The sequence below is a fragment of the Papaver somniferum genome, chromosome 4 (genome assembly GCF_003573695.1).
Source record: "Papaver somniferum cultivar HN1 chromosome 4, ASM357369v1, whole genome shotgun sequence".
Taxonomy (NCBI): Eukaryota; Viridiplantae; Streptophyta; class Magnoliopsida; order Ranunculales; family Papaveraceae; genus Papaver; species Papaver somniferum.
The window spans coordinates 146,288,298-146,316,093 of record NC_039361.1 but is presented as its reverse complement, the minus strand read 5'-3'; the positions used below and the strand labels follow the sequence as shown (position 1 = coordinate 146,316,093).

Sequence of the window (27,796 nt, the reverse complement as noted above, 5' to 3'; positions counted from 1 at the left end):
ACTTTTTGGTTGTGTAAGTGGTCGAAGATTCATTTTTTTTTTTTGAAGTACCATATTGATGTTATTGTTTTCATGATACCTTGGATATCTGGAGTATTTGCTCACATGTATCTGGAGAAACAAGCTTAGTAAGATAGATTTGATGACCACATGACGTGTATCGAGTACACCTTTATCCAGTAGGCTAATAAATACACTTGTTATCTAGACAACAAGATAAATAGTGAACATATAAGCCTCCAACTGACATCAATGCTCTAGGGGGTGAAATGGGATTGTATATGGGCCAACGTTTTGGAGGGAGAAATGTGAGATATATAGGTCATGTGAGAGTAATGTATCTTATTCAGCATGCTCCAATCAACAATGATGCCTGTCAACAGGTGCCGCCTAGTCCAGATCTGCAAAAAAGTCTAAGATTTTAATTAGTGTAAGATGAACTCAAAAGGATGAGGTGACCTGCATATAGCCCCGTCAATGGTAATTCCGAGAAAAATTCGAAACGTCTAGAATTAGACTTTAAATAGAACACGCAATTGGGGGATACTAAAACTAATTGGGGGATAGAGGAAAAGGACAAAACTGGATTTAAATATCAAATCAGGGTCATCCCTTATCTAAGTATTTTACCTAATTCCTAATCTACCCCTCACTAATCAGGTTTAGTGATTAATTATAATTAGAAAAATCATAAGATTATTTGATAAATGATTAGTGTGTATTTTTATTTTTATTTGGGTGGGTGAGGTGAGAGTAGAAGGAGGGAAAAATTTGAGATAGAATTTTTTTTGGTGAAAATGGAGGATGATTGTGAAGAGAGAAATGTTGTTGAATCTTTAGCTCAACTACAACAAGGATCATATCTTCAATCTTCTGCTAATGACAACAACTCACAATTGCAAGTATTTGTGGAACCAACACCCTTGGATCATCATTTTTACGAGCATGAAGTGTTTCGTGAAGAACCAACCCAAGAGAGTAAACTAGTTCAACATACAAGCACTCCCAATACTCAGATAAATGTGCCAACGTGTTGAAAATTTGATCTGTTTTTTCTTTGAATCCACCATATTTGCAGCTGAAATAGCTCGGTTCCGCCATGCACATAGTATGAATACAATTCCGGCTGTACCAAAACCGGCATAGTATTCATACTACGGCCATGCCGGCAATTAATATCCCCCATTTTGAAATTCAAGCCGGTATAGTATTCAACCAAAAAACTATGCCGGTAGAAAAGTTGCTTTTTACCTACCACGGAAGATTCTACAGAATATGGCACCGGCATGGTTCAATTCTAATGTTACCATGCGGGTACCACTTAAAAAACATACAGAAAGCAGTGTCTTCCAAAGCTAAATACCGGCATGGTTTATTAATTATCGACCGCGCAGGCACAGTGTATCGACATGGAACCATAGATAAAGAGCATGCCGGCACCTATGTTTTCGGCGTTGATTTCCAATGCAATGTGTATGCCGGAAGCATTTCAATTTTGGAACCGCAGTTTCGTTTCAGTTTGACCATGCCAGAACATTGATCGAGCATGCCGGAACTGTGGCCCGACGTAGTATTTTAATATTTTTTGGAACTAATTTAATTTTCTTTTCATTCGTCCCTCATATTGTGACATATACTGATCCAAAAAATGCAAGACCGCTTGGTCGGGATACGTCGGAGTACTATAAAATGCCACCACTATGTTACCAAAGAATACTTTTGACTTAGTATCTTGAACTTTACAAATGGATTGCTTATAATGAACCTTATAATGTCGTTATGTAGGGAATAGAATCTAAAGATGAAGCAATTGTTTGGGCTAATTAGACGGCTCTTAAGCACATGGGTGTGTTGGTGAGGAATACCCAAGGTTCAAAGATTCGTTTTGAGATGGCTTGCGAGAGAAGTGGGGAATACAAGAGAAAGAATAGCCATAAGATAAAGGGTTATGTATATCCAAAGAAGACTAATAGGGTATACAAGACTCGTACGAGAAAGGATAACTTCCCATTTAAGATTGTATGCCATTTAAGATACAAGGAATGGGATTGTGATGTGTGTTTCAGCCGCCATAACCACCCGGATCCGGAAGATTTTGTTGGTCACTCCCTAGTTGCGAAGCTAAAACCTCATGAATTTTAGGATGTAAAGAGAATGACCAAAGCATGTATCAAACCAATACAAATTCTCAGAGGCTTTAAGGAAAAGGATAGGAAGAACGTTTCTTCTCTAAGTACAATTTATAGCGCACAAACAACTATTAGAAAGGTGAAATGGGAAGGTAGGAGCTCATGCAAGAATTTGAGAAGATAGTTTGGGATCACAACTACACTCATATCATCAAAAGAGGGCCGGACAACAAGCCCCTTCAAATATTCATTTCGCATCCTTTGCTTGCACAATTGGATCATACATGTTTTGGTGTTCTTATAATGGATTGCACTTACAAGACAAACAAATACAATATGTCGTTGTTTAACATCGTGGGGCAAACATCGGACAAGGTATCATTCACATTAGCTTGGTGTTTAATGGAAACGAGAAGGATTATAATTATAATTGGGCATTAAGACAATTGAAATTATTCTTCCGGGAAAATCATCTTCTGAGGGTCATCATAACCGATAACGATGACGCATTAATGAATGCAATATCCGACGTCTTCCCGAATGCACAAAATTTCCTATGTACATATCATATACGTCAAAATGTGATAAAAGATTGTCATACTTTGTTTGAACCCACTAAGGCGGATATTAAAAAGAGAATGATTGTTCAACTAGAGAAAGACGTTCGTAAGAAGAAACTATCACCTGAAGAAGAAGAATATGAAAGAGGAAAGATTAAAGAGTGAGTGGACAAAGAACACGATGAAAATCATAAAAAGTGGTTGGAATTTCAAAGATATTGGGAGAAAGTTTATTGGTCTCTTACCGAGGATACGTACGAAAAGAATTTGAACATGTTTATTTCCAATTGGACCGAAGTGTATCCAAGTGGCGTCTCATATTGTCGGAAGCAATGATTGGATAAGTACAAGGAAAAATTAGTGCGCGCATGGAAAAACCGGTATAGATATTACAAGAAAGAAGCAACTAGTGTCGCGGAGTCCGCTCATGGAAGATTTAAAGATCTCATCGAGTCTAACCAAGGAAACGTGGTTACGGCCAACGAGGCAATGGAGAAATACTTCAAGAGTGATATCGATGGGATCAATAAGGCTTTTGAGAAAAGTTTTATGGAAAGGATGACTCATTTTCTTCCATATGGTAAGTTTCTACGAGGAATAGAATTCAACGTGTCTCAGTGGGCAATAAAACATATGATGAGAGAAATGCAAAAGGATATAAACTACGTCAAACCCGGTGATGTGTGTATTTGTCCCGACATGACTTCATTGGGGCTTCCTTGTCATCATATGTTTGTGATGTATGAAGAATTGATACCTATTGAGGTTATCGATCCATTTTTAAAGCAACTATCTTTCACCCCTCCTCCTACGGAAGATCCCAGATAATCACCATAGGATACGAACGAGGCAAAGGAATTCTTCGACGCTTACTCACGTGGAAAATCGGATAGCCGGAAAGTCTTGTTGAGCCAACTAAGGTTAATTACTCTCCCATGGACAACCCAAAGTGAAGATCCAACAAAGGGAGATCCTACTGGTAGACCACAAACCAAAACGACAAGGAGAAAATAAAGAAAAGAATTAAAAGAAATGAGTCAATGTTAATGTGAACTCGAGGCAAGTAAGAAACGAGATCCAACCGCATGTGAGATTTCAGAAGCAAGGTTCATGGAATTGCTGGTTCCAAACAAAAGGGGTAGGCCGAGGAAGGAACCACTATCAAGTCAACAACAAACGGCGGATTTTGTATCCACACAAAAAGTCGATGGATTGGAGGTTCCAAAGAAAAGGGTTAGGACGAAGAAGGTACCCACATTGATTGAACAAGAGCAACAAGCCGAGGATGTGGATGCCACAGCTAAAGTAAATGGAGCGGAGGTTCCAAAGAAAAGGGGTAGGCCGATGGAGGTTCCAACATCAAGTGCCAAAGAACAACAAGGCGAGCATTCCGATGTCACACCCGTAGTTGATGGAGCGGCGGTTGCAAAAAAAAGGGGAAGGACGACGAAGGTACCTACATCAAGTGACTAATAACAACAAGGCGAGCATTCCGAAGGCACACCCATAGTTGATATAGTGGTGGTTTCAAAGAAAAGGGGAAGGCCGACGAAGGTACCTAAATCAAGGGACAAAGAACAACAAGGTGAGCGTTCCGAAGCCACACCAAATATAACTGATAGCAAAGGTAATACCCATGTCTAGTCAATAATAACACGATGGTGAAAATTCCGTAGCCACGACCAAAGTTGATGTAGTTTCGGTTCCAAAGCCAAGGGTTCCAAAGCCAAGGGATAGGCCACGAAATTACGGACTCCAATCACATATTCAACCAGTTGAAAGTGTAGAGTTAGCATAGGATGGATTGGAGTTTTATCCAAACCATTATTGGAATTCGCGAAAATTAATCTGAAGGGTTTACAGAATGCCGGCATGGAAATATATCTTATTTACCATGCCGATTTTCTGAAAAACTATACAAATTTAAAAAATTAGATTTCCGACATGGAATAAATAAATATCTCCATGCCGGCACAGGTCAAATTCTATACAGCAACTTGGACCCTTTCATCCCCACTGTCCGGCATGGTTTTACAAAAACAATCCAATGCCGGTATTTTTTGCGGCATTGACCTATAATTACGTATCTACGCCGGAACCAGTAACGACGCTGTTGAACCTAAACATTTCAATGCCGGTGCGTTAGTGTAAAGAAAACTTACAAAAAAAATATTTTACTAGAAATCTAAACATGTTCAACATAAACCAAACAACTAAATTGTGTTTAAATGTTCTTAATCCGGGTATCATAAACCAAAAGTAAACCAAACAACTAAAGAGTTCATCATGAGGTACAAACAAAAACAGAAATTGTTCAAAACGTAACAACCACTATCCGAATGAAGAAACACAACTAAAGAGTTCATCACTTGGTATTTTGCTTCTTGAAGAGCACCTTCCTCGTTTCCCCGGACAAAGCTTTTGCACTTGGGTCTTCCATTTTATCAAGCTTTTCCTCGACTTCCTTCAATTCTTCGAGGGATAACACCTCTCCTTTCTCGTACTTGCAACCAAACATATTCTTCAACTTGCCAAGCCGACGTCGCTAGTTTCGTACATCCAACACATAGTTAGTATATATATGCTAATATAAGATTATGTGTATATTAATTAACTAAGCAATTAACAATACTTACTAGCAATCTAACGGTCTTCTGAAGTTCGTCCATTGTAGGTGGTGCCTCTGTAGGAGTTGGAACGAGAGGGTCTTTCTGGGGTGGAACTTGGACATCGTCCGGGCGCACGACAAAAGGATGTGACTCTTGCAGGTAATAAAACATGTAGTCGGGGTGGGCTTCATCACCGTTTTCCCCAATCTCCCAGTTACTAATATCTACCAAACGACGTGGTTCTCGGTCCCTCCAATGTGTTGGTTCTGGAATTGGATCATACTCTAACTTCATCCTTAAGGAAGTTGAATAGCTCAGAGAATGGTCAACTTCGTACCTTTTAAGAGAGGCTGTTTGGGGATAAGGTAATTGCTTATATCCAAGTTGCCGCATGAAACGTAGGGGATCAGCCATAATGTATCCCTTTAGGTGGAACAACGGTCCATTGTAAAATGCAACGTTATTATACCTCAAAATTTGGTGGTTCTCTCTAGCCTCCTTGTAAGGGTCGAACACAACCTCTTTGGTAGTCATTGCATCCAAAGTCAATCTTATGTCTGTCAATCGACGATTGTTATCGGGCTTCAAAATATTGTTGAATTCAAATCTCTTAGCTCTATGCTCCTCGGTTTCGGAAAGGTTTTTGATCTTCAAGAATTTGTAGTTCGTGAACAATGTTGGCAAGTGTTCATAATCCCACACCTATACCATTGTGGAATGATACATATAAGAAGCTGTATTTTTTTTTCTAAGTTCATAATAAGGGTACATGTGAAAAATATACATAAAAACATAAGTTTAAAAACAAAATTACCTGGAGTAGAGTGAAATTCGCGATGAATTGGTTTGTAACAGCCTTAGAGGCCCTTCTCATCTCCGCCATCAAATGTGCCATTACCATGGTGCCCCAAGAATAGTTATAAACCTCTTCCAACAGATCCAAGTATTGAAGGTGGTTTTCACTAACCCTGTTGCCACTAGCATCAGGGAATACCTTAGTGCCCAAGATGAATAGCAGGTATGCAACGGCTGTATAACGAATTTGTGTGGGGCCCCATCCTTCTTCCTTTCTTTTCTTCTCGGTCCCTTGAAAGGTATCCTTAAGCAACTTCAGCTTGGTTTTCTTTGTCCTACTATTCTTAGATACATAGAAGCTTTCCAAAGAAGTTTTGTAGTCCCAACCAAACAACTTGTTAGTCAGAGCGAGTAACTTCGACCATTCTAAGTCCAAATAGTTATCTCCTTCTGCAACTGATTCGTCGATAACACTCAATCTTAGAATGCTTTGAGCATCATCAGGAATCAAGGTCATCTCCCCAAACGGGAAGTGCATGGTATCAGTTTCACCATGATACCTTTCAACGAAGCAATTGACTGTCAAAGAATCACACTTCACATAATTTTCAACCAAAACATATAGCCCAGACTCCCTTACTAATGTTCAGACCTCTTCACATTCCAAAGCCAAATCCCAATGAGTCCCGGCTTGGTTTTGGCAAACACGCACAACCTTCTTATGATCCTACAATTAGGAGACAATACAATTAAGAGATTTTACATAAATACAACACAATACATATGCACAATATAAAAACTATTACATAGGTTTGATAGATAGTACGAGCCCACGTGTCCTTGTAGCCAAATAGTATTTTCTGTTCCGGAGCTTCACCCCAAATTCTACCACGATCAAGGTCAGGTATCATGTCATCAGTATGAGGAAGGTGAGAACCTTAACTTTTACTTTGCCTTGTGTCGGTTGTTGAGTTTGTAGCGCCCCCTAAGCTAGCAGCTGACTAATCCAAGAGATTAGCTAAATAAAGAGGCACTACGAATCTAATTCAAATACTTAAACATTCAATTAAAAAATCTGCTATAAAACTTATCCCAAAACTAACCTCGCTCAGAATATATATACATGAACTTCTCTCAAATGATACATATACAATAGTCATTTGGTTTACAGATACAATAAACAACATAATAACATAACAGAAGTTAACTAATTAACGGAGTCAACACTTGTGGCTTTCGCTGCGCAACTCTGATCTGTCTCTGAAAACTGTAAGTGGGAATAATTAACATTTAACTTCTAAGTAATCATAAGCAAGATTAAGAAAAAAAATAATGTTTTCCCAGACATTAAATAGTGACCAAGTCACTGAGATACACAAAAACGAATATGGACAAGCTCTTTCTTCAAACAATGTATACTATGGTTGTGCAATTCCGAACTCGCAAATCCACACCTAATCATAAATATGGATGTCGACAATTCCGAACTCGCAAACTGTCAACCGATATAAGCATAAAAGCTGAATTCATGTAGATATAAATGCGAAAGAGCATATCCTCACAGAAGTAAACAAACATGTATATGGACAAACTCCTTCTTCAAACAATGTATACTATGGTTGTGCAATACCGAACTCACAAATCCACACCTAACCGTAAATATGGATGTCTTCCGAACTCGCAAACTGCTGACCAATATAAGCATAAAAGTTGAATTCATGTAGATATAAATGTGAAGGAGCGTATCCTATATACCACAAGTGGAAATTCGTATTTCCCATAACAATTCATATGACAAACAAACATTACAAGTTCTTTCCAAACCATGGAAAGATTAACAAAATCAACAGAAGTATAGTAATGCAATTTAAACAAAACCTGGAATGCACACTAGACAATGCATGAGTTTGTTAAGCATAAACTTTTGTAAAAGAACAACAATGGTTACAAAAGAGTCAAATGTATTCCCACCTCTTTTGATGACAAGCCTCGCCTACCTCGAGATCCACGATCCACTGGTTCATCCTTTGAATCGATCGTTGTTAATATAGACTAACTGTTAATCACACAAGAAGTCTAAGAATCCAGCCAAAAGGCTCACACAAGAAACATACAAATCTATCTAACGGTTCAAGCCCATTAATGGTTCTACACGTCTTCATTATCCATCTCTTGCATAGCTAAGAGTTTACTAATCCATTTAGAATTGATTCTATAGTCCATAGCTAAGTCTAATGAATATTTATAACTTTGTAGAAGAAGCCAAAAGCTAATTTAGACTACAAGAGTCCAAAACATCAAACTAAGAATACAAGATACTACGCCCAAGTCCACTAGACTCAGCCCATTACACAAGTGCTGACCCAACTGGGTTAGTGACTAACGGTCAATGGAGTCAATTAATAGTCAACGTCAGGTCAAAGTCCATGATCAAATAAGTCAAACAGAAATCGGTCAACTGAGTCAACTCGGGTCTAGACAGTGAACTCGGTGAGTCTGACCGATTCAACTCAGTGAGATGCTGAGTCAGGTAAGTCAGCTAGACTGACTGGAATAACTAACAAGCCTAAACTCAAATTACAGACTTCATGTCAAATCTACTTCAAAAACATTTCATTTCTATCAAACTTAAGAATTCATAAAAGATTACAAGTTCAGTTTACTTGAAATATAGCTGCAGTCGCAAGATTTAACTGAATCACTAACTATAATTCTATATCTACTATTTCCAAATCATTATAGCTACAACACTGCTAAGTTGCCACAGTAACAATCAAAATTTTCACTTCTTTCACAAAACAAACAACATTCTCCAACTCACTCGCCTAACCTCAACAAGCACTACTATCGAACTCGGCTACAACAACTTCATAATCACAATCTTCATAGCTGCAACAACACTCAACATCAAACACACACAACTGATTCGATTATAATATCATTACTACTAGTAACTCCCGTTCCGCAACTCAAATACACTGACAAAGGACAGCTCTATTCATTTCTATCTCTACAACTCTGCAATCCATTACACCACTACTGCCAGCAACAATTGAACTCTTATTCTTTATGATAACCAACTTCAACCTCCACCGAATTCAAGCAACCACTATTCCCAACATCTATTCCCTGTAACTCAACAGAAAACCTCCATTGCCCGCATCATAACTCAATCTCCAGCACTACAACTACAATCTCATACATTTCCTGAATTTCATTTTCACCAATCTCAGACACAAATAATAGACATCATAAAATAACCCCAACCATCTTGTTTATCACAGCTGCATCCAACAAATCATCTCACTAACACCAATTTCTCATTCAGATCATAACAGTTCCATATAAATCTCTGTAACTCAACAATAACATCCATTTCCTTTTGCTCAACATAAATCTAACTACATATTATAGCTCAATTACCAAACACATACACTTAATCTAAGAAGCTGAGCAACTTTACTAAGATAATTTAAATTTTTTTTATCTCAATCTGGTTTACTAAATACATTCTCCCTGTGCTTCACCATTTCAATTCAGCCACCTCTAATCCAACAACACACACTCAATTTAGTTTAGTCAACACTCAACAATCTTCACTGTTAGTACAACTCGATCTCAATCAATACTCTATTCACATCAAACCCACTTTTATCATCCTTATAGAATTTCAATTTCAACTTCATTATTCTATGTAATTCAACTTGAAACCCTAACTCTTAATTTGGCGAAGAACACGAGAAACCCTAATTCTTCGATTCATCTTCAGAACAACTTTATAGATTCGATTACACATCAATTTCATTATCTAATTCGAATTCTAATTCCATTTAAGAAACCCTAATTTCTCAATTACTCTTCTTCTCTGATTCAGACTTAATACTTCCATTCAAATCTTCAATCAATCAAAACCCCATCTTTAATCAGTCTCTTGGAACCTCAAATTCACTATCTAATCTTCATATGAGTTTCTTCTTTCAAACCCTACCTCTAAATATTTCTCCACAGATCTTCAAGAGCTTCTAACCAACCTTAACCAAAACTTCATATCACCGCACACCGTCAGTTACTACCTGATTTATTCCTCTCGATCTCAAACGAATGATTTTATCTCTCAGACTCGTCTCAGAATCACCGCAGGAGAAGAACAGAGAAGAAGAAAGAAATAAGAAGAAGAAATAGAGAGAAAGAAAAGAAGAGAATGGTATTTGTTCGATCCGTTTTGGTGATAAGGCCGACGAGGTCGTTAAATGCACCCAAGAATCTGATAAGGGAAAGCCACAACGTGTCCTTGTTGCATCAAAAGTGTTTTTCCGAAAATGATGATTTTACCTTTCATAATAATCTGATGATATCTTCTTCGTCCGGTGTCCGAATGTCACGTTCGAGTAGTTCATTTTGCATAACTTTTCGAGACCTATTCGATGATACTATTTTCGTAACTATATCGTTGTTATATTAATTCCTATTAATTAACGTTCGTGTTAAACTAATCGAGTCATTATCGGCTAATTCGTCACTTGACTAGTCTAATAGCGTTGACGTCCTTGAGGGTCCTTACAGAGTTGGCCCAACAAATTCCTATACAACTTCGCTTTGGGTTGATAATTTACTTGGTCCTTACAGAGGGTCCTCATTATCTTCCTCCTCAGTTTATTCTTCATGTTGCTCATCGTGCTCAACTGTTCCAGTAGGTTCACGGATTACGAGTTTTCTACGGTCACCACCACTCTCCCATTTTTTCCCCTCTCGTGGAACCTGCCCCTAAACGCTTGTTGCAACCAAGTTCTTTCCCTCGAGGAGGCAATGAACGAGGAGTACCAAGATCGTTCTTATTTCTTTTCTTAATGCCAGCATCTTTAGCTTTTGCTTTCTTAGCTTCCTTGGCTTTATCCCTATATCAAAAGAAACACCAAATGAATATAAGACAACTCACTTTCATATTTGATGCCGGCATAGATATACTGAACAACGACATAAAATCATCAGTACCGGTATTGATTCACAAAATATCAGCCATGCCGAGACCAAAAAACGACATAGTAATTTAACAAAAACACAATGCCGGGACACGATGCCGGCATTCTTGAATAGTTGTCGACAATGCCGGTGGTCTTAGGTAATTCCTAGGCAGTTCATGTATACCAAAAGAGAACTGCCGGCAAAGATGTAAGAATTCAAAACAATGACGTAATCTAGTACCGGCATGGTATTCAACCTAAAATCAATGCCGGTACTGATAACCAATTCCTAGGGTTTTCCTATATATTAAAAGTGCACTGCCGGCATAAGCGAATAAATTAAAAACAATGTCGTAAATAACTACCGCCATGGTATTCAACCTAAAATCAATGCCGGAACAGAACATTCAGTTTCAGGTGATTTTAGCTTTGTAGCCGGCATAGTATTCATACCAACATCAATGCCGTAACTCCATATCGGCACTGCCTTCATTCTAAATTCAATATCGTAAACGAGTACTAGCATTGTATTCATACTAATTTCAATGCCGGCATTGACTGTAACTCAACTGTTTGAGTTATGGTTCGCAATTCTAACATAAACCCACTGCTATAAATCGATTCAAACACTTATAAAACAATTCAAAATCACTTACCTTCTTACAGAAGCCATGTTTATGAGAATTTGATCGTCCGAAGCCTCTTGTTCTTCTTCTTCTTTCTCTTGAGCAATCAAAGCAAGCCTCTGGTCTAATTTTTGTTTAGCAATCGATTTTGACTTCATTTGGGCATCTGATTTCTTTCGTGGAGGCATGGTTATGGATTCGGGTAGGTTAATCGACGAAGAAAATTTTGAATCGACGAAACGGATGAAGAACGATGAAGAAAATTTTTTTCTTTCAAAAGTAAGAGTGTCGGAACTGATGGGGGATATGAATTTGGTATTTTGATTTTGATTTTTAAGTTTTTATTTTGTGGGAAGGGTAGCATAGACTTTTCATAATGTTTTTTAACTAACCAAAGGGTATTTTAGTATTTCCACTCCCAGAAATCACCCCTTAGCAGACACTATTGGATGGGGATAATAATTCATATCCCCCAATTAGTTTTAGTATCCCCCAATTGCGCGTTCTTTAAATAGACGACGTCGAGAAGTAAAAATGGTTCCGTAGAAAATGTGTAAACAACTATGAATAGGCGTGAATTTCGAAAAGAAGAGATATTTCACCAATGGCCTTAAATGGCCATAAAGGCAACTTTTAGGGCTTTATAGAAAGGATTTAGATAAATACACTCCATAATAAAGAGAGTTAAACTAAAAATGAAAAATATTTTAAGGGAAAGGGGGAGATTAAAAGAAATCCAGGAGAGAAATGTTCCGAAAAATGTTCATCCTTCAACCACCCATGAGGTTGCAAAAAGGATTGTTTTAAGTCTTGTAACAATAGAATTAGAGGGTTTGAGAAATTTTCTTTAGGGTGAGATTGAAACATGCGATCAGATAACAAAATATGAAAGGATTCGTAAAGAGAATGCTGAAGATTTTGCTTTGCGGAAAGAGGGGAGATTTGCAAGAAATTAAAAGAAAAGAGATAAATAGACGATCACAACTATATTTTTGTCTGAAAAAAGAATCGCAGTGCGATAAAAAATGAGTCTAATGAATATATACTTTTTAAAATATACTCCCTCCTTTCTTGAAAAAGAGATGTCAAATAGAAAAAAAACCTGGGTTTGGTCTAATATTTGTCCAGTCTTTGCGTTTGGTTTAACGACCAATGTTGACCCGCGTTGACTTGGTTATATGGTGACGTGTCTAACTATTTGACTTGGTTATTTTCCATGCACCCCTTAAATTTATTCGGTATTTACTACCAGGGTCCTAAATTATTTTTCGTGCACCCCTTAAAGTATTAGGTATTCACTACCAGGGGCCCAATAACGATAACTCTTTAGCAGCCCCGGTCACCCTGTGTCTTATCTTCTTCTTCCTTCTTCTCTTTGTTTTCTTTTCCTGTTACTGTTATATTTCGAGTGATGAAGTTCCGAGTTAATTTGAGTGAATCAACTAGTGAAGCTGCGCAGATGAAGGTGGAGTTATTCTCTATGAATACGAAGGAGATGTTGCTGCTGCGAATCATGAAAAATTAGAAAAATTAGGTTTTCAATTGGTTGATATTTAGATACGAAATTCATGTGAAATTGATCAATTTCTAATGGGTTTGTTTCTTAATTGAAGTATGGATGGTTATACAGGATTTAATTTTAGATTCTTAAGCAATCAATCAGCAACATGGGTTACTGCCGGATGGGTGTTTGCCAATGGCTAGAGTTGTCGAAGGTTACAGAAAAAAAACATTGGTACTTTGTTTTGTGTCGGGAATTAAGGGAAGAAGAATGATTTCTCTGCCGTTGAAATCAGTGATTGAAGAAGGGGATTGGAGGGATGAAAGATGAGTTTGCTTATCGGAAGATCAGTTGAGAAAGTGAAGTCACTACCGTGTTTGAGGAATGAAAGATGACTAGTTCATGAATGTTTTTGTGTTTGAGAAGATTTATGAGAATGGGTGTGTATTAAAAATCACATTTGCAGGTTAAATAGAATGGGTGTGTGTTCGACAAAATGCCTGAACCACGGGCTGTGTATCAATCTGTTCACGTTTTCTTCTTGCTGCTGCTAGGTCCAGCCACTGATTCGGTGCCAATTTGCTGGATTATGTTAAGAAATGGGAAAAGAAGTTGAGAATGGTTGCACAAGAATTCAAGCTGATATTACAGGGAGTTATGGATGAGTTACTGCCATTGATTTAGTACCTAATGGCGTCTGGTTCAGAGAAGTTCAGAGTCTACAAGGGTTTATGAATATTAAGTTTGATACCAGCGAGAAGGGCCAGTTGCAGCTGCGACTGAACGATCTCCTTGATGGCTAACCAGGGTTCAATGGTTTTGTACAAGGGTCGTTGGCAATGGCCAAGATTTATTCTAGAATTTGAGATACAAATGGAATGGAATCAATTAAATGTAGTTCATTACTCCTAAACTCAGGTTGAATCTATGATGATGTTGACCAAGAAATCAAGAGAAGACAAGGAGATTGTTAATCATTCAATCGAGAGATAGATGAAGAAAGTGGGTATGATTCTGGAGAAGGGGGCAATAGTTGAAGCCGAGAAACAGTTTGTAGAAGGGATCTCGTGTATTATTGCGATGGCTGTGATGAAATTAGAGAATGGATTTTGTTGAATATGTGAAGTGGTGGATGATGTTGAATCATGGAAGACTTGTTGCTACTGTAAATTTTGGTATCGATTCAGAATTAAAAGAATGAAGAATGAATTAGGGGTGTTTGTTAAAATACATAATAATTTACGGGGTACACAAAAAATAACCAAGTCAAACAGTCAGACACGTCACCATATAACTGAGTCAACGCGGATCAACGTTGGTCTTTACACCAAACGCAAAGGCTGTACAAATATTAGACCAAACCCAGATTTTGATCAAAAACGGAGTAACAAAAACCAAATAACCCATGATTTTTTCATAATCCGAAGGAGTATGATAAAATGCAACTTAGACATTTCAAAAGTCGGCAATAATTTCACGATTCAATACCGTATATGATACGAAAATAGAAAACCATTGGCCCCGATTCACGATTTAACAACCTTGGTGCGGAACCCAAGTTGTGCAATCCCATGGATGGTCCTAATTCCGAGGGACTTAGTTAGAATTAAAGGTAAATCAAGGGATTGGGGACCGAATAAAAGCCCCACTTGTTCCTAAGATCTTGCTAGCAAATATAATCTAATCGGCATATATTCATGGAGGTCCGAGCATACACTTTTTCTTTTCACGGGAGTTGTCAGAGGAGTTTTGATCCAGAATTCTCTTTATGTTACTATCACCAGGATTCAGAAGCTTAAACTTTTCATATCCAACATACACTCTGTGTAATTTCCAGGTGCTTCACTCAAATTCTACTCACCGTTCTTTAGCTATAATTCTATCTCACTGATTCGATTTTGATTTGTATTTGTTTTCAATACCCATTTGTAACTAAACATGAGGATTACATCTTCCATTGTTCTCACAGTATAGATTCGTAATTCAACTTAAAAGTTTGTACTGTTTTGTGTTACCATGGGATATCATATAAACTCCACAACTAGTGATTTGTCCATTCCTCTGTTCTTCTAATTTCAAAAATTCAGCTTCATGAGTTGTTGAATATCGCATGTTTGATGAAAATCTTAAACACTTGAAATCAACAGTAGATCACAAATCTTAGCATTCGAGTAATGGACTACTAATGAGTTCATAACCACGATGGGTATATTGGACTTTCAGCATGGGTACGTGTTGTAACGTCTGACTCTCTTTTTCTTTTTTCAGTTTTTCCAAATTTTATTTTATATATATATGATTATGATTGGGCCATAATTCTCTAGAGTTTGGCTTCGGGCAACTTGACTCTCTCAGGTTGCTCGTGTCTAACATTTCCTTTCTCCCGCTTCTTCTTCTTCTTCTTTATCCAAAATAGACAATTATTTCATTCGATCATTTTTCTATATATCATTTGGCGTTATGTTAATTTGTTTCAGAGATTTCGACAGCAGAGATTAATAAATTGTGTGATTATTTGGTTTTGATCGCCTTGATTCAATTATTCTGAAACAAATTGAATTCTGCTGAGGATGCCTGATCATCTTCATCATCTTCATCGCCACCACCATGAACGAGAAAGAGATAAGAGAGAAGAAGATGAAGATGAAACGGAAGAGTTTAAGGTGGAAAAGTTGAAGGATCGCATTCTATCATCAAGAGGAAGCCGATTTGATTTGATAACAAACGAGTTAGGATTGGATAATCAGACACGTAGAAAAATCAGTAGAGAAGATTTTATTAACGGTATCAGAGGCTTTGTCATTCATCCAGACAACAGGTATGCTACTAATTTTAGAATCTCTCTCTTTTTTTGTTTTTCTTTCAAATGCTCTCCTCGTCGACATCACCACACAGTGACGCGGACCATTAAATTTTAGATCGTAGAATTCCCCTTAATTTAGAGTATATGAGCGGTTGCCACGTGATAGATGCGAACAAATTGGGTCTAATGGACACAGGCAGCACATAAGCGTGTTTGTCCATTTGATTTAATATTGTTACAGGTAGATAAGAAACTTATTTCGCATTTTGCAACACAAGCTGAACAATGAACCAACCATGCATGTAGTCTGTTAGATGCAACGGGAACTTCCTGAACCCTGTCTCCCGCAAGCACATGCACATGCGAGACGGCGAAAACAAGGTCTGATTTTTTATTCAAATGCTTACATGAGACGTTAGGACTTGGCCGTCAGCCCGTCACTTATCAGTTTAGCTAGCTGTCAGTATGATCATAGATTTATAGTAGAGTTTTTTCCTCTTAAGGAAATTCTATTTTAATCTATAATCTTGTCGTATTATTTACTAAAACAATGTATGACTAACTAGGATTTTCTGCCACCTGGTGTTTTTTTTTTTTAATGAAAAGATAAGATAGTATTTCGGTGTATGTATCCCATTGACCGTAATTATACTCAAAGTTTTTGTTGAGTCCATTCTTATTTGGACATTCTTTATAACTACAACGATTTTCAAATCCGAAAATGACAAAACAACGGAGGAAAATATCCCGCAGTTGTCACCGAAGTAAACAAGTGGACCCCACTTTTACACGCACAGATCCAAATGCTAAGCACGCGAGCAGGGACCGTCAGATTTCTTCTCGGAGCTTTCTCGATACAAAACATCGGTGTGTCTAGCAGCTCCCTTTCAAATCACCGATCATGTTGCCACGTTAGATAAGTAGATAGCCAGTAATATTAGATAGAGAAAGTCCCGAATGAGGGTACCAATTTGTTTGGGGATGTACACCCAAAGACAAATATTGTTTTGTCTTATTTATAATTTGGTCCACCCCAAACAAACCGTCCCCCTGTTAACAACCTCGCTGAAAAGGACGAGAGAAGACAACAAAACCCATTGTCAAAGATAAAATCCGCCGAAAGTTTAGTTTGTCTTTGTGTCCACCCGTAGAGCATTTGTTTTTGTTTTTGTTTTATACTTCTCCGTGTGCATTTTTCGCGCACACTGTATCTCTAACTTGGGTTAACTTTGATGTCAAGGTTTTGTATTATTTGAATTACAGCAACCACCGGATTTTGGCGTATAACATTTTCTACTCTAAAAATTAAAAGATTACGTAAACTACGTTTGTTATCTAGTTTTGTATGATTTCTTAGGCCGTGATTGGTGCAGTGATGTGGGTGTTATCTAGTTCGTCTCCAGTAGCATGTTGTCTTATGTGGGTGTTACGGCGAATCTAATATGACCCTGTCCCTGTGTAACGTAATATGACCATTTGTAATCTGGGTAAAAGAATGTCATGTTACTGTAATAAAGAGATAAAAGCATTGGGTTCTAAACTCATCAGCCTCGTATTCTTTACCGATCATCAAATATCTGGCTGAAAAAGTGTGATATCAAAAGTCCAAACACTCCCTTAAAAAGGTCATCAAATATCTGGATAAAAAAGTGTGATATCAAAAGTCCAAACACTCCCTTAAAAAGGCCGACTCGTATGAACCGTTGGTTTTCGATTTCATTTACCGCCAAAGCCCAACAGAGAGTAATAGTAGATCAGAGAGAAGCAAATTCATCAAAAATCTTTTAGGGTCACCATGTCTATCATGATCTCTTGAAACCGGAATTTTTATCATTCAATCATATCAGAATTTCAAATTCAATTTCTGAAATCGAAGTAGTTCAAGACTTAAATTTCTAGGGTTTTATTGTTTGTTCCCTTCTCTACATTTCTAGGGTTCCATAGTTGTTTGTTCCCTTCTCTAAAACTTAAGTTGACTTAAAAATGCAGGTGGTATCTGATATGGACAAGGATCATACTGATATGGGCAATTTATTCTTCATTCTTTACTCCAGTCGAATTTGGATTCTTCAGGGGTTTGCCAGACAAATTATTCATCCTCGATATTGCTGGACAGTTTGCTTTCTTTGTAGATATCATCATTCAATTCTTTGTAGCTTTCAGAGACCCACAAACTTATCGTATGGTTTCCAAGCGGACTACCATTGCGCTCCGGTTTGTTTCCTGTTCCCTTCCTAGAAAAAAAGGCATTTACTGGTGTTTTGTTTGTGAAATGTGTGTACATATATAAATATATTTGGTGCTGAACTGCAGTTACTTGAAATCAAGTTTCATCTTGGATCTTCTCGCTTGCTGTCCATGGGATCTTATCTATGCGGTATGTTTTTGAGACTCCTGTCCATTTATCTTACATTGTTATTTCACTTTTGTTAGTTGCTTCCTATGGCCTGCTTTTATACTTGAATATTGGTTTCAGCAGCTTACTTTTGGTCAACCTAATAACCTAAGAGTCAGTTTCGGTAACCCTGAAATTTGCTGCTAAAGAATTCGTTCAGTTAGAATCGGAGTTCTTATTTCTAAGACTATTTGTTGTTTTCATCAGTCTTGTGGTAAAAAAGAAGAAGTGAGATATCTCTTGTGGATAAGGCTGTACCGAGTGCGAAAAGTGATAGAGTTTTTTCAGCATATGGAGAAAGACATTCGTATCAACTACTTGTTCACTAGGATTGTAAAACTTCTAGCAGTTGAACTCTATTGCACCCACACGGCTGCCTGCATCTTTTACTACCTGGCGACAACTCTGCCAGCTGAGAAGGAAGGATATACTTGGATAGGAAGTCTGAAATTGGGCGACTACAGTTATTCGAATTTTAGAGAAATTGATCTTGGGAAACGATACATTGTTTCACTGTATTTTGCCATTGTCACCATGGCAACTGTTGGTAATTCTTTACTTCCTTTCTCTTTACTCATTTATTGATTCAAAGCATTTCAAAGTGCACTATACGTCTACATTATTATTAGTTCTCTTAGTATTAGATACATTGTTCACTGTATTTGGCCATTGTCACCACGGCAACTGTTGGTAATTCTTTACTTCATTTCTCTTTACTCATTCATTGATTCAAAGCATTTCAAAGTGCACTATACGTCTACATTATTATTGGTTCTCTTAGTATTATAAATGCTTTGTTCAGCTGAAGAATATAATACGAGAAGGTTCAGGATTTACATCTTACTTAAACATTAGAAATTTAGACGAAAACTTTCAAATTTTTCTATTAATATTCTTTTCGAAAGGAAACAAAGATAGGATCTTTAGTTAGCGGTGGAGGTAGGTTCCAAACCAGATTACATACGAGTTTGAGCTTGTAACTTGCGAGTACAAAATAACTGTGTAGTGTGCTATGCATGATGGAGTCACGAAGGCAGACTTTTGTTGTGATGAGTGAATTAAGTTATCGTTTCTAATAGGTCAAGGAACATCAACTGAAGTTAACAACATTCACGGTGCTTTGACTTAAGTACCAAAGCACAACCAATCTTCCGTTCATTACAACATGTGACAATTGTTAATGTTAGAAATTAGGGCTCAGCGAGGGCACTTCTCTAGGTTATTTCTTTGGCAGTAGTAAAGACTATTATAAGTCGAATGAAGATTGCAGATAATCCCAGTAGTGCTCATAAGAAGCTGAGAGGTTGGAGATATATCAAAGATTTTGTGCAAAACCAATATGCTAGGAATCTAAAAATGGGCTTCAGCTTCATCAAGAAACTATTTGTGTATGAGTTGTTTCGTCATCTTTAACATTCCTCGTGTTTTGGAACGACAATAACAGTAATGAGGCACCTCTGCCTTGTTTTTGTATGCCAAAAATCGGTATATTGCATTGAAGAACATGTATCATTATGATTCATGCATTTCTTTCTGCTTCTTTTTCTCAGTTAGCTGTATTGACATTCACGATTTGAGATTTCTAATAAATAAAGTCTTTCGCAACAGGTTATGGAGAGATACATGCAGTAAATGTCAGGGAGATGATATTTGTCATGATTTACGTGTCGTTCGATATGATTCTTGGAGCTTACTTGATTGGTAACATGACAGCGCTAATAGTAAAAGGTTCAAAGACAGAAAGATTTAGGGATAAAATGGCGGATATAATGAAATATATGAATAGAAACAAACTAGGAAAGGAAATCCGTGATCAAATCAAAGGTCACTTGCGGTTACAGTATGAAAGCAGTTACACGGAGGCTGTTGTTCTCCAGGATATTCCAATATCTATCCGCGCTAAGGTATGAAACGGAAGTCTATTCTATCGAGCACACAAAATTAATGAGATTTGCTTGATTTGTTTTTCTTTGTCGTTGTTCATGATTACTGCTTATTCTCTTCCTAGATTAAGTTATTCTCAATCCAATTAATGAGATGTTACATGGGTAATTACCATCTATATCAGTACTTCATTTTAATTTTTTTTTGGCTCAGCCAAAAAGTACTCTGGAGAAAGGGCTGCCTCTTAAGCTTCAGTAGGTCACGTATTTTGGCTGCTACTTAAATTAATTGATGCTGGCTTGGAAGTTTTGATTATTTTTTCCCCTGATTTAATTAGCTTATCAGTATACAATTTTATATCATTCTAGTTTGCGGTGGGGATTATCCATACATACTCGTATCATGTATGCAAGTATGCGCTAAGTTTTGCCTATTTGGAGTCTTGAATCATCTTCCAAACCAACTACACCTCATTCCACACAACACTATGCAATATAGATATATATAGGGTTCATGTTGATATTAACCTAGGATTACAAGGATTTTGTGTGTAGTTTTCTGATGATATAGGAGTATGGTCAAATGGAAGATTGAATTCTCCAATTCAAGAGTTGACAGGATCGTGGTTTAGTTTAGATATTATTCATCCAGTAAGCTTTATGAGCGAATTAACTGAAAAAATAATGTTCAGATTTGTAGAAGCCAAGATTTATTTTAATACTTCATACTACTGATGTGTTGAATGGTTTTGGCGCCTACTATGCCTATGTACTATTTATCTTCCATTGCTTAATCATACCTTACTGTGTTCCTTTATGTTGCAGATTTCACAAACTTTATACAGAGATTTTATTGAAGATGTTCCTCTCTTTAAAGGATGCTCTCCAGAGTTAAAGAATCAGATCGTAAGTATTCTATCCAACTTGCTGACTCACATCACATGTAGAAAAGCGAGGTTAAAACGAGGGAAGTCAAAGATAATATCGATGCTAGAATGACGACCAGCAGCTTAGTCATTTGCAGAAAGGATGTTTGCACTAGACATATTGCAAAGTCTATCCTATGCGCATGTAGAGAATCTCATCCATAAGATTGCCTTGCGGTTATCTGCTGTACAAGCAGCGCTATTACTGTGACAGTATCATTTTCGACGTATTTGTTAAGATTCTTTAGATTTCATCATTGTACATCTAGATTAACTCTTCGGTCTAGTTTATATCTGCTATCCCGATACTAATTTAAGTATTTTGTTGGACAAGTGGTATTGTCTCAAGTATGTTCAACTAATGGTGCTTGTATTTGCATTTTCTTCCTCTCTTTCAGGTAATTAGACTCCACGAGGAGTTTTTTCTTCCAGGAGAAGTGATTATGGAACAGGGCAACATTGTTGATCAAATTTATTTTGTTTGTGATGGTGTGCTGGTATGCATAATTTATCGCATATTTCTTTCTTGACATCTTTTCCTCTCGATTGTGTATTGCATTTATAATAGATGTTATCTGACCTCATAATCCGTTTTGAACACTATTAAGTACTCCGCCTTCAACTTATTAGCCGAATGCCTAGCTATCTAGAATCTCAAATGCGTGGTCATTTTTTGGTTCCCAATATCTTTCTTTTCTTCTGAGTTTGTTTCGATATCTTTCCATATAAACCAATCAACAGTTTGTCGAAATCAGTATTTCCTTTAATTCTGCAGTTATTACACTTATATTTCTTTTCCCGACGTGATATAGGTGTTTCTGTTTACAGGAAGAGATGGGTATAGGAGAAGAGGGATCTGAAGTAACTGTCTCACTTCTTGAACCTAATAGTTCGTTCGGGGAACTTTCCATCCTTTGCAATATGCCCCAGCCTTATACCATTCGCGTTTGTGAACTATGTAGGCTCTTACGACTTGATAAGGAATCTTTTATAAGTATCCTCGAGATTTGTTCTTCCGATGAGAGAATAATCTTGACCAACCTTTTGGAGGTAAGCAAAACAGGGAATTAGCAGTTTGTTAGTATGTTTCAAAGTTTTGTTTTATCAAATGACGTTTGACATCATCTGGACCTGTCTAGTCCTCTTCTTTATTGTTATTTAGAGTGGAGAAGCTGAATGCTTGCTTCACCTCTTATGTCCATGCAGTACTATTTTCCTTTTTGTTGCGATTTCACAAACTTTGTATAACCCATATGTTGAAATGCTTCTCTGTCTGGATTTTCTTTGGTATGTAATGTGTAAAATCAAAATCCTCTATATTATAAGAATGGATCAATATTAAAGAGGTATCTTGATCTGCATGACAAGTTTCCTGAGTTGACTTTCAGAACTGGGGTTGTCGTTGTAACTTATTAGATAGTTAAGTGGTTTTGTACGTCTTGTTTCTATTCCCATGACCTGTATTTTCTTTATGTTTTTGCATCCTTTTTCCTGCTTTCTGGTTGGTCTTTGAAATGAAACAAGAATTGTGGGATAGATAAAGTTGGTAGGAGGCAATTGGCTTCCATCAGAATAACTCGTAGGAACTGTCTTTGCTTAAGCTTGTCTTATAAGCTGCGCAATGCACACTAATTTTCATTGATTGAAATTGTTTGGGTGCAGTTGTCCATTGTTAGTTAGTCTTGGTACTGCAGTAAGAAAATTTCTATCAACCTTTTGTTTTCAGTTTCACTTTTTTCTGCATCGAACATTTATCTAAGGTGAACTGACAGGGGAAAGAGTCTAATAAAGACTTTCACCGAATGAAGCAATTGGAATCGGACGTCATGTTTCATATTGGAAAGCAAGAAGGAGAGCTTGCTTTGAGGGTTAACAGTGCAGCATGTCATGGGGATTTGTATCACCTGAAGCGTTTGATTCGAGCTGGAGCTGATCCCAACAAAACAGATTATGATGGAAGGACGCCTTTGGTATGAAACTCAATAATAAATTATCTAAATATCTTCTCAGTTAGTTATACTATCTTTCTTTTCTTACGTCATCACCCCAAGATTACAGATGCTACTGCAATTGTGGGGTAAGATTACACATGTAGATAACAAGATAGATGAAATCTTTCCCAAAATTTGGTTTATTAATCTAATGAATTGTATTCATTATTATATTACCTTATTAAGTGCTCTCATTGACCTAGTCGATCGATCTGATGTTTGTTTATGGATGCCAATTTTATAGTGAATGCATGTCGTACTTATTCTTGTTTGGGCCTGTCTTTGACACTTGTGCTATCAAGCTAGCATGCCGTGAACATGAAAGTAATACTTCTGTATCAGGATGTTTATTTTTGGTTCACTGGATATATCTCTGGAATGCCTCATAATTCTTATTAGTCGCCATATCATCTCATGTTCTTTCTACATTTTTGTTGAACATGTCTCTGAGCTTTCTTAATGTATAAGTTTCAGTTTCCTTCCAGAGCTCGTGGTAGCATGCTTGTTGGTTTTCAAAAATTTATTAGTTTTTGGTGCTCCATATCAGAAGATTTAGTATTTTTCAATATTGATTCCTTTAAAATTGTAAATTGAAAATCGATGTTTGAATTGTCTTTTATTTTCAACAGCATATCGCGGCGTCAGAAGGATTTGAACACATTGCGTCTTTTCTTATTCAAGAAGGTGTTGGTGTAAACATTGCAGGTAAGTTGTTAGATGGGTTGTTACTATTGCATTCATGCTCCCAATATATTAATTTTCCGGGAGATAAATGTTAGCTTCTTGCTTAATAACACTACTAAGCTAATGCTGATCAGATAAATTTGGGAATACACCTTTATTCGAAGCCGTCAAGAGAGGAAATGATCGAGTGGCTTCGTTACTTGTCAAGGAAGGAGCATCACTAAATATTGTGGATGGCGGTAGTTGTCTCTGTCAGGCTGTTTCAAGGGGGGATTCCGATTTCGTAAAAAGGTTATTGTCCAATGGACTAGATCCGAATTCCAAAGATTACGATCAAAGAACAGCACTTCATGTGTCCGTTTCACAAGGATCATATATGATTGCAAAAGTGCTAATAGAAGGTGGGGCTAGTGTGTTAACTCGCGACAGGTATGCTTTCTGAATCCATTCAGTAGATATAAATGAACACCGTTACTTGTTTTTCTTTAGTTCCCTTTTATTCTATCCCGTTAGACTTCTTGTAGTGCAGAATGCTTGCATGAAAATACGGCCATGACCTGCAGATCCTTCATGCCAAATCCATTTTTATGCCCAAACCTTGATTCCATGCTATCTTCCGTCTCCGTGGTAGCCCAGTATGTTTGAGATGTGACGTTTATTTTATATCATGAAGTATAATCATCTCAATCTTTTCACTTTAAGCATGATAGTAAAATTTCTTTTGTATGATGTTATCATTCACAACCCCTCTCGTTTGTCATTCCTATCTACTTTTCGAAGGCAAGGTATCTTGTGGATGTTAATCTGATGATGCACACAACACAGCCTATGCAATTACATAAAAGACAAAAACTATCCTCCCAATCATTTAATTATACCCCATAGCCAACAACTTTTTATCTAATGCTTGAATTTGTTTTAATCGTTGTGTTTATCAGCTATTTTGAAAATGCAGATGGGGAAATACTCCAGTTGATGAAGGCCGCACTAGTGGGAACAAGAAATTGATTAAGCTATTGGAGGAGGCAGAGTCTGCTGAGCTGTCCACAGCCAGTACCAGTGGCAGTGCCATTGACAATACATCAGAGTTACAAGGTACTATACTACTCGCATATAAAATAATTTCATCTTCTTTCAGATCCTTAAATGATGTTAGAAAGGTGTGTAAAAGGAAGCAGTGAAACTTAACTGTATAATGGCTGAGCTGAAAATCTCGATCAATGGCTGAAATGGTTTCCTAGTACCAAGTTATAGAATATGTTGGTCTTGTGTGAGAATGATTTGAGTTTAGGGAACTCTTCTTAGCTAAAAATCAAACATGGGATCATCTGCATTTGGCCCCTTAGGCCATTTTTTAGCAGTTTAACTCTGATGATCTACACAAGCTACATGTTCGGGAGTTGTTGAAAGTCCAACAGTGTAATAGGCCTTCGATCTATGATGTTTTTTTGTGAATAACTGCGAGTACGGTGTATCCCCATACCTTAGACTTAGTTGCGTGTTTTTCTCATGTTTCAGTAACAAATAAAGCGAATCCAAGGAAATGCACGGTATTCCCTTTCCACCCATGGGACCCGAAGGAGAAACGAAAAGAAGGGGTCGTGTTGTGGGTTCCACCAAGTGTGGACGAGCTCATCAGTATGGCATCAGAGCACCTTCAATTCTATGATGGTTCACGCATTTTATCAGAGGATGGCGGTAAGATTCTTTATATTGAAATGATTCATGATGGCCAAAAACTTCATCTGGTCTAAAGAACACGATAAATGTAAGAATCAAATATATAGGTAGTGAATCTGAACATGCAATCACACCCTCTATCACTGTATCACCATCACAAAAATTGTCCTCAATTGTCCTAGGTTTCAAGTTCTTAAGAATACTGATGTACAGATGCGAGTCTACACTAGTCAGAAGGGTATGTTGAATCAAGATATGTAGTTTTTCCCTGTTAGGACCCTTAAGGTTTCTGTACTAAAAATCTACCTTGGGTTCATTATAAATATTCGATGTGGAATTCATTTGCTTAAAAGTCTTTGTAAGATAGTTCAAATGGAATCAGAATCTGGAAAGATGATTGAAGCTAATAGTAGAATATTGCAGCAGGTCTGTTTGTTGGCCGAATATGAATGCACTTAATTTTTCTGCCATTGAGGGCATGGTTTTGTATTTTGGTAGTTAGGTTATAAAAACCAAGGGAAGGCATGGATAGCTGTTGCAATAAATTGTAAAGTTGAAGGGCTCATTCTTTTCATGAAATGTGCAGATATGATCCTATTAGCCTTTTCATTTGCAGTTCATTGACTGCAACCGTGTTATCCATTCAGTTTCAAAATTTCTTTATCTTCTACGATTAATTTCTTTTCCTACTCTTAAAATCCTTTCATTATATTTATAGATGGCGCTTTGACTCGCAACTCTTTGATCATCCCAGAGTTGTGCCTCATCAATTGTAGTTGGGAGGGGTTCAGATGTTACATGTATGTCCACTCCTAGACTAAAATCATTAACCCATGCTAATAAGTAATAACCAGAATGATCATTACAACCCCTGCCAAAGTCGAGGTTGATGCACCTAGTTTACCGTCCATCACATATCGGGAACATTATCTTTCAAGTTTTAGCGCATTTGGATACTATCAGGAGAAGTTGATGCACCTAGTTTACTGTCCATCACGTATCGGGAACAATATCTTTTAAGTTTTAGCGCATTTGTATACTAGCAACAGAAGTCACAAGCAAAACTTTTATACATGATAAAAAGTTAACTTTTTTACTTCCCAAAGTTGTTTTAAAATTCTACACCCAAACAATTTTTTTTTTTTTTAGAGATAATGAGGTAAACATTTCCTTGAATATCAAAGATGTGGTCCTTAATATGGGCAAAATAGTAAAGTTCCAATATTTGACTTTCCATTTATTGAAACTAACTTGTTTTTTCTGGGATACCCAAATAAGAAAACACAACCTATTTTTTTGAAACAAATATAGTAGTAAGAAATAGACAAGAGGTGGCACCACTTATTTAAGGTGGTCAAAAGAAAGGTCCCTTATAGCGCGTTTGGATACCAGAAGCAGAAGTCAGAAGAAAAAAAAATTAGCTTCACAAAATGTTGAATTTTTTGTTTCTACAAGACGTTCTGAAATTTTACACCTAAACTAACTTCTTGTTTTTTGATTTCTAGAATTCGAAAAGGTATTTCTGGATATACAAATTTGAGCACATTTCTCTCTCCTGTTTTTTTCTCTTTAAAATATAATGGGACCACTTAAAAAAATCATGAAAAAAAAGTTCAAATGACTGGTTTTTCTTCTTTGTTGTGCAAAACCAAACAAGTCTATTTTTTTTTAAATGATTGGAATATTTTTTTCTTCCGCGTCCATTTTCAAAAGAAGTGGTATAAAAAAATTTCATATATTTTCATAATTTCATTGATGTCTTACTTAGTCCAAGAAAAAAAGAAATAAGATCAAGAAAAATCAGTTTAGGTTTACAAATAATTATATCTCTCAAGACTCATTTTTGCATCAACGTAATGAAAATGAAAATTAAACATGATTCGCAGTAACTATTGTGGATGGTGAAATTTTGATGAGGGATAAAATGGTCATTTTGTAACTAGAGGCGAAAAGTCATCTTCATCAAGTTCCCCGCCAGGGGTAAAAACAGTCATTTTTATCAAAAATCGAGCAAAGGGAAAATGGTGATTCTGAAATTTATCTCTCACAGGATATTAGTTGGAGCTTAATGCTCATCATCACTTATGGCTTACCTACTAGTCTCATCAGACTCCACACTAGTCAGTATAGATAGAGCTGAGTGGCCTCATCAAGTCAATACTATGACTTGACCAAAAAAAGTAATAATTCGGAAGTTTTTTTTTCCCTACAAGACATCAAATATGTCACATAAGGGAATATCAACTAAGATTT

The 27,796-nt window shown here is 37.0% G+C and overlaps 1 protein-coding gene across 3 annotated transcripts; it reads left to right on the top strand.

Moving 5' to 3' along the window:
• Positions 1 to 15,093: 15,093 nt before the first annotated feature.
• LOC113271503 (potassium channel SKOR-like) lies at positions 15,094 to 25,968 on the top strand. Of its 3 annotated transcripts, XM_026521389.1 has the most exons (14): positions 15,094 to 15,409; positions 15,659 to 15,999; positions 17,974 to 18,198; positions 18,298 to 18,361; positions 18,587 to 18,926; positions 19,988 to 20,283; positions 21,088 to 21,168; positions 21,587 to 21,685; positions 22,017 to 22,238; positions 22,961 to 23,158; positions 23,809 to 23,884; positions 23,998 to 24,292; positions 24,819 to 24,958; positions 25,382 to 25,968. In XM_026521389.1, exons 2-14 carry the CDS (start codon positions 15,752 to 15,754, stop codon positions 25,615 to 25,617), a joined length of 2,520 nt encoding a protein of 839 aa, XP_026377174.1. In that variant the 5' UTR covers positions 15,094 to 15,409; positions 15,659 to 15,751; the 3' UTR covers positions 25,618 to 25,968. The 3 variants fall into 3 exon arrangements, 2 of the variants coding, with proteins under 2 accessions (XP_026377174.1, XP_026377173.1); XR_003322175.1 differs by lacking the exon at positions 15,094 to 15,409 and having other exon boundaries at positions 15,484 to 15,999; positions 24,802 to 24,958; positions 25,382 to 25,809; XM_026521388.1 differs by lacking the exon at positions 15,094 to 15,409 and having other exon boundaries at positions 15,490 to 15,999.
• The last annotated feature ends 1,828 nt before the right edge of the window (positions 25,969 to 27,796 follow it).